At 43.1% G+C, this 19,148-nt stretch overlaps 1 protein-coding gene across 1 annotated transcript in view; it reads right to left on the reverse strand.

Annotated features, from left to right (window-relative positions):
- Positions 1-711: 711 nt before the first annotated feature.
- SLC9A7 (solute carrier family 9, subfamily A (NHE7, cation proton antiporter 7), member 7) overlaps positions 712-19,148 on the reverse strand; it is a 37,787-nt gene continuing 19,350 nt past the window's right edge. Inside the window, exons 12-16 of the mRNA XM_009085180.1 lie at positions 17,456-17,515; positions 12,723-12,786; positions 10,172-10,254; positions 7,035-7,140; positions 712-960 (exon numbers count right to left, since the gene is read on the reverse strand). Coding sequence (XP_009083428.1) covers positions 712-960; positions 7,035-7,140; positions 10,172-10,254; positions 12,723-12,786; positions 17,456-17,515 — 562 coding nt within the window. The remainder of the gene's footprint in view (positions 961-7,034; positions 7,141-10,171; positions 10,255-12,722; positions 12,787-17,455; positions 17,516-19,148) is intronic.

Below are 19,148 nucleotides of genomic sequence, written 5' to 3' on the forward strand. Positions count from 1 at the left end.
TCCAGGCTCATGTTGGGTCAGGTACATCTTGGACCACAGGGAGCTGGATGGTTTTCTTTTGAGGCACTAGAAGTTAGGCTAATAGTCATGTTACCCAAAGCTGAAGGGACAAGTAGCTCTCGCTGCCTTCCTATTTAACAGCTAGCCAGCAGAAACGTCTTCTTTTCCCTTTTTTCCCTGAAATACAGTGAGTACAGCTTGCACTCACAGATCCCCCAGAGTCTTTCACTCGTGCATCTGTACCTTAATGTACACTGTCCCATTTCACTTGAGTTTCCTCCAGCTCATCAGAGAAGTTAACAATGGATCTCTCCACATTCAGATACATACACATCCTTTTTTGTCTCATAATAGTTATCAAGTTTATAGTTCTTCCACATTCCCAAGCTAAGCCAAGCCAAGCTCAGTTCTATGACAATGTGTTCATGTGCCTCTCTTCACAGAGAGCTGCTGCAGCTGACCAAGACAATTGCAGCATGCTAGTTATACTTGGATTCAATATGCATTTGAAGAAGAGGAGAGTGACCCGTTTTCTCGTCCGCCTGTTTGCAGACAAGTAGAAAACCCACTGTCAGCATCTCAAGTGAAAAACAGGTGACATTTTCAGACCTTAACTTGTTTGAATAAACATTCCCCACCTCAAGTGGCACAGTGGCCTGCAGTCCTCCTGGAGCCATTCACAGAGCAAGAGTTCCTTTACTGAGTCAGTGATCATGCATTGTACTCCAGAGGAAATACTAGCCGGGTCCCTCTGCTTGCAACTTCATGATCTGCTGCTCCCAAATCACGTTCCAGGGCTTCCTCTGAACTGCTTTTTGTTCTCTTGCCATCCAGGCTAGTGGTGGCTGTATGGGGGCCAGAAGAACCATTTGCAGTTATTGTTGTGTCGCCGTATGTCACAGTAAGGTCACCATCATTCAGAATAAAATCAGAATCCTCTTCTCTAAGCTGTTCCTGATTCTGGGGAAACAAAAAAAAAAAAAGAAGAAAAATCTATGTACGGCACATAGCATCTTTCTTTGCCCAGAGAGCATCAGAAGAGTTTCCCTATGTGTTGATACGGAGCAGTAAGCAATAAGGTTCCACCTTAAGAAATGTTAAAAATAACCTTGAACCCAGTGTTTGCAAATCAGCTTACTGCTCCCTGCATAACGCTGCCAGCGGGAGAGACAGGAGAGCTGAAGCCAAGAACTGGGTGATGGAACGGGTAACCCGGAGTTTCACAGCACTGGGAGCTCACCAGAAGAACAGCAGAGATGAGCAGCACACACTGGTTTCTGCAGAACAATTTAGAAGGCAGTACAGGAAAAAGACTGAAGACCAAGCACAACTGGGTCACTCCAAACACAAAATCAGAGTTGCATTTGTTGCTAGTTAGTCAAATTCATTAGTAAAAGTTTCATGCAAACTGGTAACAACTCATTAGGCCCAAAATCTTTGTATTCAAGGTTTATATCAAGAACTAACAATATTCTTTCCAACTACCTGCTTATTTTTGCCTGTTATTAAACAGAGGATTGCTTGACCTACTTCTTCAGATGCTCCTGAGCCGTAAAAAATACTGATGTAAGAAAGTGCTTGCCTCACAGTTTTGCAACTAGTTCTGATATGTTTTCTTTTCAAAATCGTTTAAGAAAGTGGCTCACAAAACTCTTAGAATTTATTTTGGCAGAGATGGGATGAAATGTATGGTCAGAGACAAGAAATTGCTGAAGTGTAACAAAACACTGAATTTCTCTACACAGCATAATACAACAACAAGCAATCACACCATGCTCCACTCCTGTTTATCATGGTCTTGCTAAAAGGCAAACCAGCTGAATTGGTCAGAAAATGGGGTTTCCTCATATTCGAAGAAAATTAAATCAGAACTGTAAGTCTGTTTTCTTACAACTGACAGCAATTTCTCCTTGTGAATAGCTCCACACTCCTAGCCAGAGCTGAAATGTGTCTTGCTGTCCTCCTCGAGAGGCTGGACCCTGATCAGGCTGTGCTCCCAAAATACCTCCTCTTCTTCCACTGCAGCAGGGGAAGGAGGGCACAGGCCATGTGAGAGAGGAGGCCCATGATCAGCATGAAGAGAAAGCAGAACTACTGCAGAACAGGAGTTCAGGGCACTTGAGACTGAAAGTGCTGATTAACCTATCCACGATGAAAAATGCAGTGCCTGGCTAAATAAAACTTCCTGGGAAAGCTTCCTGTCATTATGTCAGAATGATAATCGGCCAAAATAAAGTAGGAGAAGCCTCTAGATGATACAGAATATTTAACTAATGAGGTCTGGAAGAGGCCAAAACCAACAAAAGAAAAGGTGCAGTTCAGTGGTGGGTGCAAGACGAGCCCTACTAAGTGTGAATGCTAATTTCTCAGAACCTTCACGTTATCCAAATTTATCATTGCCTTTTAGAGACAAGGTTAGTGTGATAGGGAGCACCAGTTTAAACACAGTTTAGGACACTTGCCTTCTTTGATCACAAAGACAACGCTGAACTCCTGACACCACGTTACAAACAAGAAAGGCAGAAATTAAAAAGTTCAGCTATAGTTGGCAGAAACACCATTCAAAGCTTTTAGTTGCAAAACCAAAGTAAAAGTCTGAGTGGGAAGACCAAGATGATTAAAAAGGGTACACAAAATAACAGTCTGTAAGAAAATGTGATATCCCTATAAAAGCAGAAAGCCAAGGAAGCAGCAGACACTTTGTGACTCTTGACTGGTTAGGTTTTCAGAAGTAGAAGCAGCTGAGAAGCTCTATTAGATGTTCCCTTTCATGGCATTTGCCCTTGGGGAAGCACCAGGGAGGGGAAACAGAGCACTAGGAGGTACTGCCACACCAGGGCTGTGTGTGAAGTGGCTGCATGAGCTCCCAGAGCAGCTCCTGTCTCCACAATGCCATTGAGCAGCGAATCCCTGCAGCCACCTGCAGCTTACAGAGAACAAACAGGTAAGAACAAACTACACTTGAGCTTCCCCAAAAGGCTGAGAAGCTGTTGGGAGCATGATACTGAAAGGAGACGGTCACAGGCTTCACAGGGTATGGCAGGTCCTAACTTGGTCTTTGCTAGTCCCAGGCTATACTTTTACATGTATATAAACATGATTAGATCCAGATAAAACACTGAACTTTCTCTCAACACAGTGAACAAACATTGCCTTGTATGAGCCAAGTTCCACTTATTTATTTCACTTCTGAACAGCACTGCAAACAGCAGGCAATTTATTTCATAGATGTCCCCAGAGAACATCCATGAAGAATCCCACATAGTATACAGATTTGCTCTGCTTGCATGCAAAGAGGATGGGTGAATAAACCTACCGTGCTCCACGCAGCATGAACAATTCCTTCAAGAAAGACAGGAAATGTATCCACAAGCAGATCCCCAGAGACTTGAAATACTTCCAAGAATAACCCTAAACAGGCCTCTGCAATCCCCTACAGTTCTGAAGGAATAGCTTAAATTCACGCAAAAAAAAATAAAAATAAACCAACATAGGTCTGAACTTCGCTACTTAAACTGACCAACTAGGATGGCTAAGTACCTAAATCCAAGACTGCAAAAGCCTGAATTTTGTTTTGACATGCTCAACATAACCTTGAGGGACCTCAGTGCATTCTGTCCTGTTTGCGGGGAAATCTGCTCCCGCTCCTAAGAATGCATGCTAGAGATGTTACTCACTCCTAAAACCTATCTGGAGTCAGTGCTGGAGAGCCAGTCTGTGCTGCCTCCCCAGCCAAGCACAGGCACAGGACACTGCGCAGCCATCGAACGCTGGTGCTGAACACAGCACAGACATCACTCCTGGCAGCACCTGCACTGCAGGTCCCTGACCCCACGGCTCCAAAACAAACACACCAAGTAGCACATGGACAAAATAACATCAAATCTGATGCTTCGCTTACAGTTCTCGGCCGGATTTCAATTCAGCACGGAAATTCTGCCAGTCACAATCACTAAGGAAGGTGGAAGGGGATTAAGTCTTCTTATCCATTTTAAGAGTTACCTCCTCCAAGACTTATAAGGACTGAAAATCAAGTTTCTTTACAGGGATTGCATGTTTCTAAAAAAAATCCAATTTCCTCTACTTTTATATCATCTGTGATACTGTGTATGGTGCAAGAAATAAGCTTTCAAAAACAAACAAGTGTGGGAGTGTGTATGACACAAAACACACCCCTGAGAAAACCAGCAAAGAAACCATCTCCAGGAGTGCTTCATCAGAAAAGGAGGTACTAACACAGGTGCTTCTTCCAACTGGGATAAATGGCTGATGAAACAGAGGACTGCTAAAAGTTTCAAAGGATATGTCAAAAGGAAAGGAAAAAAGAAGTAAGCTATGTTAGTCTGGGACAAACTGAAGAGCCCTGCCAGGTGGGCATGCACTGAAGATAACACCAGGAGAGGAAAATAAGAGCCAATTTTTGAAAATTATAATTTTAAACACTAAATACTGCAACTTTTCATGCTTTTAAGTTCCAACTGCAGTACTGGTGCCCTCGATGTAATAAGACATGGAGCTGTTGGAGCAAGTCCAGAGGAGGCCACAAAGTTGCTCAGAGCACTGGAGCATCTCCCTGTGAGCACAGGCTGAGGGAGTTGGGGTGTTCAGCCTGGAGAAGAGAAGGTTGTGTGGAGACCTCAGAGCAACTTTTCCACAGCTGAAGGGGCTCCAGGGAAGCTGCAGAGGGATCTGTGTTAGGAGCTGCAGGGACAGGACAAGGGGCAATGGGTACAAATTGGAGGAGGGGAAATTTAGGTTAGATATTAGGAAAATGTTTTCCCTGTTCTGGTGGTGAGACCCTGTCCCAGGGTGCCCAGGGAGGCTGTGGCTGCCCCAACCCTGGCAGTGTTCACAGCCAGGTTGGATGAGCCTTGAGCAACCTGCTCTGCTGGGAGGTGTCCCTGCCCAGGGCAGGGCTTGGGGCTGGGGGAGCTGTAAGGTCTATTTCAACCCCTAAAATTCTATGATTCTATGAACTTGTATTGTGTTTGGGTGGGAAATACTTAATGGTGAGTCTAGTGGCACAGCCTGAAAGCAGTGGGAGAACATCAAAGAACAGCAGCATCTCTGGAAAACTCCTCTGTGCCTCACCCGTGTGCTGACTCAGAGCCTCACAGTGCACCAGGCAAACTGAAGCTTAGAGGACACGATCTCATACTTAGGAATAAGCTGTAGGTGGACTATGTAATAAGATTATTTGACTCTCAAACCCTACTTTGGCATCTCATTAAAGAGACATACTTCCACTCATGGAAGTAAAAGTGAATTCTAAAATAAGGTTGTAATAAAGTCAGAGGAGAAAAACAATAAAGCAACAAAAGCTGAAAACAATACACAAATATACAGTATGCTTTTTTCTCTAAGTAGATGTCATAACCCAGACATACACCTGAATGAGATCTAGAATTTACTACTTTTTTTTTTTAACATATGTTTCCAGCTATGTTATAGCCTGTTGAGTACTCACAGACTTTCTCTTGTTTAATTCAAAGTTTTCAGTCTTTAATTCTCATTCAATTTTCCTGGAAATACCTCACAAAAGTGCAACTATTCCAAGCAGTTTCTGTCCCCACAAAGACATGGTTCTCTTTGTTGCTTCACCTGCCTTCATAGAAAGGCAAGAGGATTTCACAGCTTTTTAGCCAGGAATAAAATGGCATAGCCAAGTGCTTCAGCAAAGCCAGCCAGGCAAAGAAACACAAAGCAACAAAGCAACTGCAGAGCTCAGAAAACTTGAAAAGAAGTTAAAAATAAAACCTCAAAATTACATTATTTCCTGAGACTAACTCAGTAATGCGTCAAAATAGGAACAGAAAACAGAATACAATATGTAAGTTGCACATGATACACCTTGAAGTGCATCCTCACAAGCATTTTTAACGAATTAACATCCTCTGTGTGTGTCACAGAACCAATGCAGTAGCAGCTAACAATGAGTAACAAAAAGAAGAGCCCAACACTCAGAGAAAATGAAAGCCAAATTTACATGTTCATTCTGGTTAGATCCTCAGTTACTGGACAATTAACTCTCATAAGATCACACACAGACAGACAAATGGGCAATGCAGAACTAAGCTAATTGGTCTGATAGATGCTTTCCAGCCTAGATCTGTTTTAAGATCTCCAGTGGCATTGCAAAGATGGGAACAAGGCCAATTTCTTGCACTAATAATAGCTCCAAATAGGCAGCAGACATTTCAAAGTTCTTTGAAATTCTTCTAGCAGGTAAAAGAAAGATGCTCATGATACCCAGAAAGAAATGCAGGGAAGTATTTCAAAGTTACTAGTGGAATTCATAAATTTCTAGGAAAGGATTAATAGAAAACAGGTCCAAGACTACTGAACATTGCAGAGATACTAACACCCCAAAGAACCTGCCAATTTGAGAAACTCCACATGACACTGTGCTTTTCTTTACAAGCAGGTCACGGGAAGCAGTAGATTTCAGAAGCACTGCACAGACAGCAATGACATGTATCAGGATCCTGCAAGAGTAATAGGAGAATGGAGCATTAATTATTGCAGGCTGTGGCTGTAAAGACAGTACAGTGACCTGCTGGACTGAGATCACTGGTTCACAGTTTCTGAAACATGGTCTCAAATTTCAGCAGAAACAATGAAGGGAAGCTCTACCAGATTTCCTTCTGGCATGGGTAAACATGTCAGTGACTTCTCTGAAAGAGATCTCAATGCCAACTTAGTGGTAACAGGAAAAGAAACTTGTCCAAAAGTGCTGAGAAGGGACTGAACATTTTGAAGTGATTCGCTACTGAACTGGGTTATTGACTAGGCCTGTTATTTCCCAAGATCATCGCTGATTTCTACCAAAATCTGTAGAAATTGTTAGAAGCTGTTGCCTCAGGAGAGAGAGTACCTTAATTTTTATTTTTTTTCCCAGGACAGACCAGCACTGTCTTCCAGTATGTTTATCAAACCAGCTGAAACCAGGACATGGCCTAAAAATAAAACCAGTGATTTGCTGCAGTTAAATACACAGAAAACAAAGCACAGAAGTATTGAGTTGTTCTACTTACATCGTAAACCTGTGGACTTGTGAGACAGCGAGCTATCAGGCCACACCAGCTGGGCAGAGTCGTGGTCAGTGGAGGCCCACTGTGAGTGAGAATTGGCTTCAAATAGCTTAAGCAGTTAAGGAAAACACACCAGTGCTCAAAAAACACTATTGAAAAGAAAAAAGCAATCCTACATAAATGGGGCTCGGCCTTTGAACTGTGCTACTCAACAACTGGACATAAAGCATCCCCCCAACATTTTCCCCTTGATCCTTTCAAGTGCAGTTTGTTTACTCACACATCTTCTGCAAGGACAGCTAGCTCACTCTATTCCTAAAAGCATCAAACAGGTGCAATGTTTGCAGCTTCTGGGCTCTCTAGAGCAAGGAGCAAGCAAAGGTACAAGTGCTCTGGTGTAAAATGGTCTGAGGGTGTTTCTGCTCTGAAGATGGGAGGATGGTGCCAGGGTTACAACTAGAGGTAACAAGGTGACATTCCTATGTGGCTCAAGAGAGAAATAAAGAAATGCTGTTCATCCAACATCCTCCAAGCACTGCTAGCTGGTTACTGAGCCACAGAGATACAACCAGAGATCTGACTCTGGTAATGCTCAAAGACATCTCTGCAGTGCATACACACATACCACACAGAGGCTCAAAATGAGGGGGGATGGGGAAGGAAGGGGTCTTCACACATCTTTTCATAGGTCTGCTCCCAGGGAAATCCATATTTGTTCACACGAGTACTTCAGACTGATGATATGCCCGAAAAAATGCTGAGAGTAAAAAAAATTGTGTCCATGCTCCAGAGCAGCATGTTGATCTTGACTGGCACAGGAGACAGTCTGATTCTTTTAAATGTAAATATGTATGTTGCAGGTATTCCTGTTACTTTCTTAGGCCTCTCAACACGGAGAGAATCAAGTTTCCCTGACGAACAGTTTCCCTGATCACCCCAACAAATCAAGATGCTTTGGGGAAAGAGAGGGTTAAAAAAGGGGCTGTGTTAGCAGAGAGCTATCCCTGTCCTTCAGCAGAGCCTGGCATAGCGTGTTTACTTGAGCAGAGTTATGTTTCCTCCTTTCCTCCTTCACTAACTGTGTTACACCCATTCCTGGAAAGAAACTTCGCCCTTGCCCTAACTCATGCGCTGCCATGCTGTGCTGTGGCAGACAGGCAGCAACTCAGCCTAACCAAAACAAACCCAGTAAAAGGCATCTGGTACTTCATCAAAGTTGCAGATTTCTTCGTGTTTAACAGTTGTGGGTAAACCCAGGGAACAGCCCATGACATTAAATGAACTCTGCATTCCACAGGACTGAAGTTCCTGCATATCCATCTGGACAGAGCTCTGCAGGCAATATCCAGCTTTGGTGCACACTGCCATCACTTCATTGAATCTTTTTCAAGTTAAGTTCCCTTGAAAAAAGTAAATTTTGAGACAATCTGCCTTTCTACACACAGACCCAGTGAATGCATAAGGAAAAAGTATTTTGACGAGGTGCCTCTGCCCGTGACAGGAGAGTTGGAGCTAGGTGTTCTCTAAGGTCCCTTCCAACCCAAGCCATTCTATGGTTCATACAGAGGTGACGATTCTAAGGATCATCCCATGTGTGCAATTTAAGCCCACCCAGTCAATGTTTATGTGAATGTCTCCTTGCAACAGCAGGAGCAGACTTTTACCTCTAACATATTAAGGCAATTACGCCTCTGGATATCAATTTCCTTGGCACAAACTTCACAGAAACCTTCCCTAAAGAATGCTAGGCACCACTGCAAAAGGCAAATGCACTACCAGCATCCTAAGTATCTGTGAAACAGCCAGTCAGGCTGTAATTTTCTCCAGACACTGCCCCCACCCTTGCTGGGGACTGCCAGCCAAGGGAAGTCAGCACTGCCAACTGCTCCTCCTTTCATCTGACACATCCCTTGTGTAAAGGCAGGGAACAGGACAGCTCTGCTACCTCCTTAAAAAGGCAGCAAAGAAATAGGCTGCCACAGCCAGGTCCTGCCAGCCACTACAACTCAGAGTCAACTTGAAATTACTACCATTTATGAATACTTAAGCTGGCACATATACTCCCCTCTGGGCTTTGGCCCAATACTACTGCCTCTGAAAGCCTTGCTCAAGGAGATTTTATCCCAAAGAGGCAAGTGCTGTTAAGATCTGAATGCTACCTGGGTTTGCCTGGGCAGGAAGGCTTGATGCACCAGGCATGGAAAGAAGCTCCAGCCAGGCCAGCTGCCTCCCAGCCCACGGCCAAGAGCCCAGGGACGAGGCTCAGCTGCACACTGCAACAAGAGTAAGGCCCTGTGACAGGTAATTGTGTATATTCAACCACCCAGAAATTAGGAGGAATCCAGAACTGAAATTTCTTCGAGTTTGAGTACAAGTGACTTGCCATGGCCACAAGATTATCTTTGCCATTTTCAACTAAGTAAGCTGTTGAGGAGGAGCACTTGTATGATTTACTGATTAAGTCAAGTAGATTTTAAAAAAACAACTCATAAACATGAAAAAGACAGGACAGCTACACAAAAATTGCTCAGAAGCCTAAACAAGACTATCCAAATAGTATAATAATAGCTTCAGAAAACTTGTACAGTACCATATACACACAGGGACACTCTGCTTTAACACACCCATAGGAATTTCTGGATATACTTAAGGAGATAAGCTGGACCACATGTAGATTTTTATTTCCAGAACTTCCTCTTTAAAAATCAACCACAGATATGGGACTTCATCAGAAAAGCAGATGGCTCTTCAGAGCAGAGAGTCAAGGCTTAGACATGTACAATGAACTGGAAAACTGGTTTGAGCTATAAGCACCAGTGAAGATGAGAACAGATGAACAGAACAAATCTGAGGATCTGAAATGGTTAATTGTCTGTCTTGTTGTTTAGGAAGGAAGTTCAGCTCCTAGAACTGACTGGTTTCAGTCCTCCAGCAAGTGTGACATACCGTGCATTAGAAAAAGGAAAGGTCTGTCTGCTGAGCCAGTGAGTTCAAACTTCCATTCTGTGCCTTGAACCTGTCAAATACTTGACAGTCAAACAGGAGGAAGAGCAAGTGCTTAAGGCCACATATGGGTACATGGATAGGAAAAAAGTGAACATTTCATGCCTTGAAGCTAAGCTGTGTTTTCAAAAGGATACTTATGGTCAAAGCTATACCATAGCCTGAAGAGCCAAGCACTTTCCTGCTTTGTCCTGTTCCTTCTCGCAGAATCTGGGCCATCCTAAAAGCAAGAGAAAAACATATTCAATTACTTCAGGCAGAAAAACCCCCAAATGATACATTCCAATAATTCACATTATAATGTCCTGTTCAAAAAAGCCAAATTACCTCAATACTGTACTTGGAATGCAGAAGAAAGCTATTTAGAGACTTATCCTGAGAAGTTACTCTCCCTAGAAAGATCAGAAGTGACTGCACAGAAGTAGGCTGTCTTCATTGCACTCCAGTTACCTTAACAAACTTTCTACCACCAAGTTCCCTGGAGCCTAAAACCTTGTATCCCTGTTAGTTCAGTGATGCATATAGAAATAACTTCAAAACTGACAAAGAAACCTCATTGACAATCCAGACTGATTCCAATTCATTGCTTGGTTGGCTTCCTTAACTCTAGATCTAGGTCTAGCTCTGGGTTCGATATCTGTTTTCTGGAAGAACAAGGAAACTGCCATACCTGATAAACTCTTGGAAACATGATGAAAGACACTTAAAAGAAACATGCTTAACAGGGAATCCATATAGAAATCACAATTGAGGGAGGTCATGCAAAGTTCAAAAATGCTTGATGGTCTCAGAAGTGCTAACAGCGCTAATATAATCTCTTTCCTAGCTGTGCTGCAAGTCATCACACCAGCTGGTCTGCAGCTGCATTTGTTTTTACTTTTGTTGCTGTTTGGGGTTTGTTGGGGGGGGGTTGTTTTGTGTTTTTGTTTGGTTGTTTGTTGGTTGGGGTTTCTTGGCCAGAGGCCAGAGTTAAACACAGGGAAACCCATGAATGCCTTGCATGAATCACCTTTCAAACTACTGGAAAAGAACAAGACAGGACTGCCCAGTGTGCTTCGGACCTGAAAAAATCCATGATCCACCAAGAGTTAAAGCTTAGGACATTTTCACTCCCTCCCCAGCCCAAATGATCTATTTTCTTTAACTGTGACATGCTGCTAATCTTAGCTTGGTGAAAGAAAGAGGAATCCAAAGGGAACTGACTAATGGACTCCATTAGGAATGCAATGCACAGTTAAAGAGGGAAACAAACCGGTCAGTTCATAAAGAACTTACATGGGAAAAAAGCAAACAAGATATTTCCACAGCAGACACCAATGAGAACAGAATACCCATGCTCTGTTTCCTGTTAAAGCAATTCCTCAGTTACTGACAGGCTCGGCCTGAACTGGCCGAAGTCATCTTACCACGGCACCACCTCCTAACTTGGGGTTTGTGCAAGAACTGGGGTCTTCATTGGAAAAGGTGCTTTAAGGCCTGGACTGCTGGTTGCTCCCAGACAGATACAAAGCAAAATTCACCTTTTCTGGCAGCCAGCTCCACCATTTCAGAATCTATTTAATGTGCTGGACACAGATGTCTACAAAGAACACAGAAATGCCTGATGCAGTTTCTGCAATGAAAGAGATGCTTCCTGAGCAAGTGACTCTTACCTGTACAACATGCGACAGTGAAAGAAAAAAAAACAAATGAAAAACAAGGGAGGAGAAGCCACTAAGAAAAAAAGATAATCTCAAATAGATGCACTGATCTGTGACCAGCCTTAACAGCAGCATCACACGACCCGAGGTCTACAGAGCAGAGCTGCTCCCTAAGCATCCTCGGGATGCAAAAGTCATCTAACTTCCTCTAGAAAGTTTCTACACAAGCAGCCAGTTGTGCTACTGAACAATCAGTCTCAAGCAGAACTCTGGGAGAGTGCAGACTAAGGTCTGGGCAGAGGAAACTCCCAGTTAAGCCTCAGGAAATGCTGAATTGCTTTCTCTTTTTCTAGACCTTGCACTCCTCCTGTGACTTCACTCCGTTTCTAGATGAAAGAGACTGAAATGTCTGCTAACATTCTTCTGATGATCCTGTTTGCCAATAGCATATTTCAGGCTGAAACACAAAGCCAACTCTGGGGCTGTTGCTGACGCACAGAAAGCTTCGCCAGACTCTCAGCACCAGTTTGCTGACTGTGAACTGCAGTTTTGCAGTGCTCCTGCTCCACAGGGGTGGTGGGCAGAGCCAGCTGTGCAGTGTGATATGCAGGAGCAGGGAGGGCACTAGTGCAACTTCAGCTGATTCCAAGCAAGACCAAGGGCCAAAATTTGCTATCCGTCGTTGAACAGGAACCAAGAGCATTATCTGGGGGTCAGAACTGGGAAGAACTATTCATGCTGTGGCAAGTTAAAAGCAAGCTGGGTGGGTGGGTGGAAAGCACATTGTTAGAGTGTATTAGTACATTTGGGAAGGCTTTTGATGCCTTATGTGTCTATGCACACCCAAAAATGTGACCATGACAGCATTACACCCGAAGCCACAGAATATTTGTCAGTGTACATTACCTGAATATTAGGAAGTAAAATCTGTTACTCACTTGCCAGCTGGGAGAGAGAGGTGTTATCTACGCATACAACTTCTGCAGTTCTCTATCATCTTAGCCATAAAATAAGATCAGCCTAATAGAGAAGTTACGTAATTACTTACTCCTTGTAAGACTTGAAAGCTGTCATTAGTAGGTGGAGGATCCTGATCTGGGTCAACCCCAACCCTACAGAAACATTAGGAAAACAAAGCAAGTGGTGTTACTGAGGGTTGCAAATGCTGTAAGTTTGGCAGAATGCATTTTAAAAGCACTTTAAGCACCCAGCAAAGCTGCATTCAGAGAGGTTATAAGAATAGTTTGAGGAAGAGCTGTCCATTACTCCCCTACAGTTACACAGCTTTAAACAAGAGAGTTTTTCCCTCAAGAAGGAATGGCCTGTAGGTAACAGCTTTAACTCCATCTTGGCAGCAACTTTCACTGCTTACCTTTGTTGCCAATTCTTTTAGGACATTAGAAAAAAAAAATTTTTGGCTTAGAAAGTGAACTGCATGTGACATCCTCTTCAGTGGAGAACATTCCTCATGTCCAGCAGCAAGAAACCAGAATGTAAGGATAAGCCCAGCCTAAACACTTGACACAGCAAATAACTGCCAGATAAGCCTGAGTATGCCTCAAACATCTGATTTTAAAAAGCCATACGCACCCCCCCAAGTTTTAATGCACAGTGTAAAGCACCAAAAATACTTTAGAAAGGCTCATAACAATAATTTTCTGCAAGTTTCATTCACCTAACACAACACAGCCACAGTGGATCCACAGGTGGCCCACCCAGTCCAGCCTCCCACCTGAGTGAGGCATGGTTTGTGCAATGAGATGGCAGCTGATTACAGAATGTTAATCAGAAACTGCCTACTCACCTCTGCACAGTTGGCAAGCATCTTTTCACACTGGGCACCTATCCGAGATGGGTATTTAAACCTTGTAATTATGTTCAGGTTTTTCTGGTCTGTTTTGGGGGTAGCTATTTGTTAAGATTGCCTTGTCTAGTTTTAAATCCTATTCATGCCTTAATCTCTGTCATCTCTTGCAGAACCTTAAACCTCTAACCTCAAAAGTTGGATAAGATTGTCAGTCTTGAATGTGTTGTTTCAGTCCCACCATGTTGCATAATAAGTGTGGGAAAACGTGCAATAGCCATTTCAGACAACGTGTTTTTGATAACTTCGTTTTTCCTCTCCTAGAAGGGACTGAGCTGGTTTGGTGCAATTTCCTCATTACTTAGACTGTGTGTCAGCTATTTCTAGCCACGGTGTTTATGCAGCCCCAAACCCAGAGGAACTCTGCATCCCAAGAGCACTCTGCCTCCGTAAGGACGGAACAGACGAAAAGAAAACACCTTCAAACAGCTTCCAGGGCAGCACTTGCTGATAGAACTATAAAAGAGGAAAAGTAGGCATTGAACTGAAGTTTTAAGTCATACTTGTGGACCCACAGCCAGTCCAAGGCCTCACATGAGGCCTTGTGTAGTTCAGGGTAAATCCATAAGGCAGCAGCCTCATATAGAGCTAGTGCTGACCCAGTGCTCTGCTTGGATTTATTATTTTCTTTCCCCTCTTGTCTTTCCTCATCACTTCCCTTGTCCACATACAGAGACATCTTAACCCTTAGGCAGATTTAGCCCAAAAGTTCATTGGCACCAACCAGCCTCAAGACTGAAAAGCTTCACCAGCTCATGGGAACACTGGATAGACAGATTGGGTACTACACTGCAACACATGCTAGAATAAAACACCACACAGGAGCCCCGAGAGGTTCCAAGGGCCAAGTTAGGCTACTGCTTAGGCTATTGCTACAGAAGAGTTTTCTGCAGACAAACTAGTTACCTGCAGAAGCCTCACTCAAAGCTGATAAGCAACACGAGGAAACCCACTCCGTATGGCAATACATGAAAGATCACGTATTCCTTTACAAGGACACATGAAAATAAAAGACTTGTGGCTTTCCAGAGTCCAGCTGCACACTGGGGAAGGTTCGACATGCTCTGCACAGCAACCAGACTCCTGCTGGCTGTGCATGGTTGGCAGTGTGAACGGCAAGTTGAAGAAATTCATTCCAAAGGTGAACATTGCTTGCATTCCCTAGGTAGTTTTTGCTCCCTGGACTACCCATTCACTTCACAGACACAAGAAAACTAGGCAATTCAGAGCATCAGCTTCTGCTTGACTTACAAGGTTGTGCATTTGTTCTGAGGGAAGATGACTTAGGGCCAAAGCAGAACAAGCACACTGTTCAGGGGCTTGGGCTCACTCTTGTGCTGAAGGGGAAAAGAGACCTTTTCTATATTAAAAAGGTTCAAGTTGTAGGAAGAAATCTTACTACACATTTCAATATTGAAATAGCTCATCCACAAGGACTTCTCAATTCAAATTACTTTTTTTCAAAGTTATTCTTCAAGCGAATCCAAATTTTGAGTATTTCTAATTAATTCTTTCCCATAAATCACTTTTTTTAACTTTCACTTTGAACGTGTGTTTGTCAGTTCACAGACGAACACAAAACACATTTCCATTTTGAATTCCCATGGCTACTTTTGGAATCTTTCAACCAGCACGCTCTGTCTGTTATCCTCTAGTCTATCATGAATGACATAGGAAGCTTTATCTTTCTGTAGTAAGTCAGCCTGTTTAAGTTTCAAGGTATGTACATCCTGGTCTCATGACAAGCATTACATTTTTTGCAGGCCCTGCCCACAGATTTCTAAGAACATCTCATCTTTATCACCTGAAACAAAATGATACCAAAAACCAGTCAAGCATCTCCTGACCTCCTTTACAGTGAAGAGAAGCACAGAAAACGTTCAGTTACTTCATCCTTACTTAACTACTTCCATAATTAAAAGTATGAGTGGAAAGCTGATGCATGTATGTCTTCAACATTGATTTTCTTCTGGTGGTTAAAAGAAAAAATCCATCTCACATCCTCAAGTACATTTAAAAGGCTTCTTGTAATTTAAGCGTGCTGTAAAGGCCAATATCAGTTCTCATTTATTTCACTGGTTGCTGAAATTAAGAAAAACTGTTTCTGGGTGGATTTGCACAGATGCCCTCTCAGCGCTCAGGGACACAGAGCACAGTGGCTGTGGTGCTTTGCTCAAACCCCGAGCAGAAAGGCAGGTGAGCGAGCACTGGCTGGAAACAGTGTTTGGTTGAAGAGGCCCAGTCTGTGTGATGGGGACTGAAGGGCACATCAGCTGTGGGACAGCCAATGCCAGGGTAGTGCAGGTGCCAGCTGCACCTTTCTGAAAACCCACGGCAGCAGTTGGGTGTGGGTGAGTGTACAGTAACAACTCAAATAAACAGCACCTAAAAAGCAGATGCCAGATGAAGAATATGAGCAGTCTCTCAGCTGTAACAATGCACATCTATCCCAAAACTGGTGAAAAATCCATCTATTTCCCCACTGGCATCACTTTGGTATCTGATAGATACCTTAACACTTCAGTACAGACAGGTACTAGTGGATAAAATTCAGATGCCTTTACTTCTGCCTGGGGAAGTTCACTGGAACCTGTAGACAAAAGTATGCTACAGTAAAAATTAATCAAATTTAAGTAAATGTCTTCACTCTCCCCTAACAAAAATATTTTTGTTTTGTTTTGTTTCCAAGGCACAAAAGGCTTTTCATGTTTTAAGTGCTCTGTAATAGCAAATAGACTACCACTGAGCTCCTAACACCCAATACCAAAGCACTGAATTTCTGCCCTTAACTGACTCCCAGACTTCCTGGTCCTTATCCTACAGCCACAACCCCAGCATCACATGTGGGAGAGCAGTTACTCAGATTTGAGCCCTCAAATGCTAAGCCTATATACAATTCAGCAATGTAAACAGTGTGGCAGAAAGTGGTTGACAGAAAATGAAAACTAAATGGATGGAAATCAATGGTACAAAAAGAAGACAGAACTACTTCAAGTTCTCTACTACATCATTTCGAAAAGGGTGGAACCATTTCTTCTGATACTTCAGAAACCTTTCCAAGGCCTTGCAACACACAGATGACAAGTTATCAAAATACCAGGCTTTACTACATCCTGGTATATGTAATTACTATGGCAACAGCCAAGAATGCCTGTAATAGATAATCGTTCTCGGATCCTCCGTACAGGCCAACATTTAGTGGTTTGCTGGAAACCTTCAAGTGTGACAAGATACATGAAACACCATTGCTCCATCTCAAAGAGCTTTCTTGACATAAATATTCTGATATGTTTATATGTACACATACATGTACATACAAATACACACCCCTCTGTAGATGTCAGCTAGAGATTTATCTTATTTTAAATTCTTCTCCAGCTGTTTGTCACTTCTAAAAACAACATCAACCAGAGAAGACTAGGATTCTGGTTTAGCTTCACCTTTATTAGCATCTTCCTATAAAGCAATATGTTAACTCCCAGTTTTTAAAATACATCCCCAAAGAGACTGGGCTAAATCATCTATGAAGTCCCTTCCAACCTGAAGAATTGCACGAAATAATCCCAAGGAACACTTAAGAATACCTGTGTGATTAAGGATCACAACCATGATGTCTCAGCTTTCAAATCTTCCAAGGCCAGAGATGCTAGTTTTGCTTCATCAGATACCCATACACAGAGCTGAAGAACGTGGTGCTTTGTGGTTTCATGTTTTGTTAAACTGAAGACATGTGTGGTCCACACTCACCCAGCTCAGGGTGAGAGAAGTCTCAGAACTGACAAACATCTACAGCACTCTGCATAAAAGCAGCAGCAGGAGCATGCCACAGTACAGAAAAAGAGCACACACTTAGTGTTACAAAGATGAAGAAAGCCAAGCCCCAGGTTAATTTGGTATCAAGGAAAGCACAGTGTCACCTGAAGTACAGCCAGCGGCTTTCACTCATCTCCTCCACCGACGGAACACGGTCACCAACTCTGGCACGGTACAGGAATGCGACGTGAGTAACAAAATGCTCATGAGATGGGGCTTTACAGAACTCTTCAGCTAAACGAAGCAAACCAATGACAAAAAAAATCCCTACCCACCCAAACCAAACAAAACCCCCACAAAACCAACAATGGCAGAACAATGATGAAGTGACTCCCAAAAAATTAACAGCAACGATTTATGATTGACATATTCAGCAATGTCCTTCATTCATTCAGACTCCAGCTGGCAAACACCTGTATCAATGACAGAATCCCTCCCCAGGACACCAGATTCACCAGCTCTCCCCAGAGCTGCTGCACAGAGACAAGCTAGGACAACTCCTACCACTGCAGACCTGCGTACGGTCTGAGAGAGTCACTGGAGAAAGTGACCACGGGAAGCTATGCATTTTTAGCAGGATTAATCTCCAGTCATAGCAGTGTGCTTTTACTCCTTCCTTTGCCTTTTTCAATTGTGTTTGTGGGGGTTGTTTTTCCTTAGGTACAAATGAAAGCACGTTTGGCTTCTAATATTTTCCACATAAATTCCTTAACAGCTTGTGGGGGATTTTTATCACCCGTTTTTCCACGAAAGCATGTGGCATGAATTATATATTGCTTATGTGAAATCAAAGTCCAGATGATCAGAACTCCACAGAGGCCCCACTTTACAGAACGCAGGTGTCCACAGGCTGAGTGCAGGCTGACATCTCCACAAACCAAATATTTCAGGCCATAGCTTCTGATATGAAGAGCATGCACTCATCTAATCCTTGAATGCTGAGGCAAATACCAGGCTGTAGATAGACTTGTTTTGGATTCCAGGTTCAATAGCTCTTCTCCCATACCAATATACACTCCAGGTCAGAGCACTCTGCTCCGAAAGGCCAATACTGAGATGGCTCCGCATGTACAGCAGAAACTAAAATTAAAAACTGCCCAATAACTTCCCTTCCGCAACTTCTTTCTCTTTGCTGTATATTTGCCAAGTTAATATACTAAATTTTTCCCAGATGTCTGTAATGAGTGCAGCAGTTTTGGAAAATTTTAGCTATTTTGGAAGAGTTCAAGTGTTTCTCAGAAGATGGCTGAGAAAGAAGAGAATTCCCACCACCATGTTTAAAAACAAAACAATAAACCAAACACAAAAAAAAACCCCTGGAATTAGGAAAAGTTGTTTCAGGGTGGTTTTAGAATGCTTTTGGGTATTCATTTTCTTCACCTAACCAAGACAACGATTCCTGAAACTGCCTCTTGGTATTTCTGTACTTGATCTAACCGAGATACTGACCCCAAAAACTGCCAGCTGAGGCTTGCAGAGCTTGGCAGCTAAACTCCTCTCAGCCACGTGCTCCAGATGGATCTCAACCCAACTCCTACAGCGTCTGGGCCTTCCCCACACTTCTTCCTCTCTTGAATTGCTGTGTTTCAGAGCACGAGAACAGAGAAAAGGAAACATCTCCTATGCTTAATTCTAGACTACCTAAGGAAGAGGCAAATCTCTTTCCCACTAAGGGAACCTCAGCCCAGAGGGGTGAGCCTGGAGGTTCAGAGACTGCACTGCACTGCCATTAAGACAAGACTGATGATGAAAACTAGAGATGGGGAAAGAAGAAACAAGACTGGAGAAAGCAAATAG

The sequence above is a fragment of the Acanthisitta chloris genome, unplaced genomic scaffold (genome assembly GCF_000695815.1).
Source record: "Acanthisitta chloris isolate BGI_N310 unplaced genomic scaffold, ASM69581v1 scaffold29130, whole genome shotgun sequence".
Taxonomy (NCBI): domain Eukaryota; kingdom Metazoa; phylum Chordata; class Aves; order Passeriformes; family Acanthisittidae; genus Acanthisitta; species Acanthisitta chloris.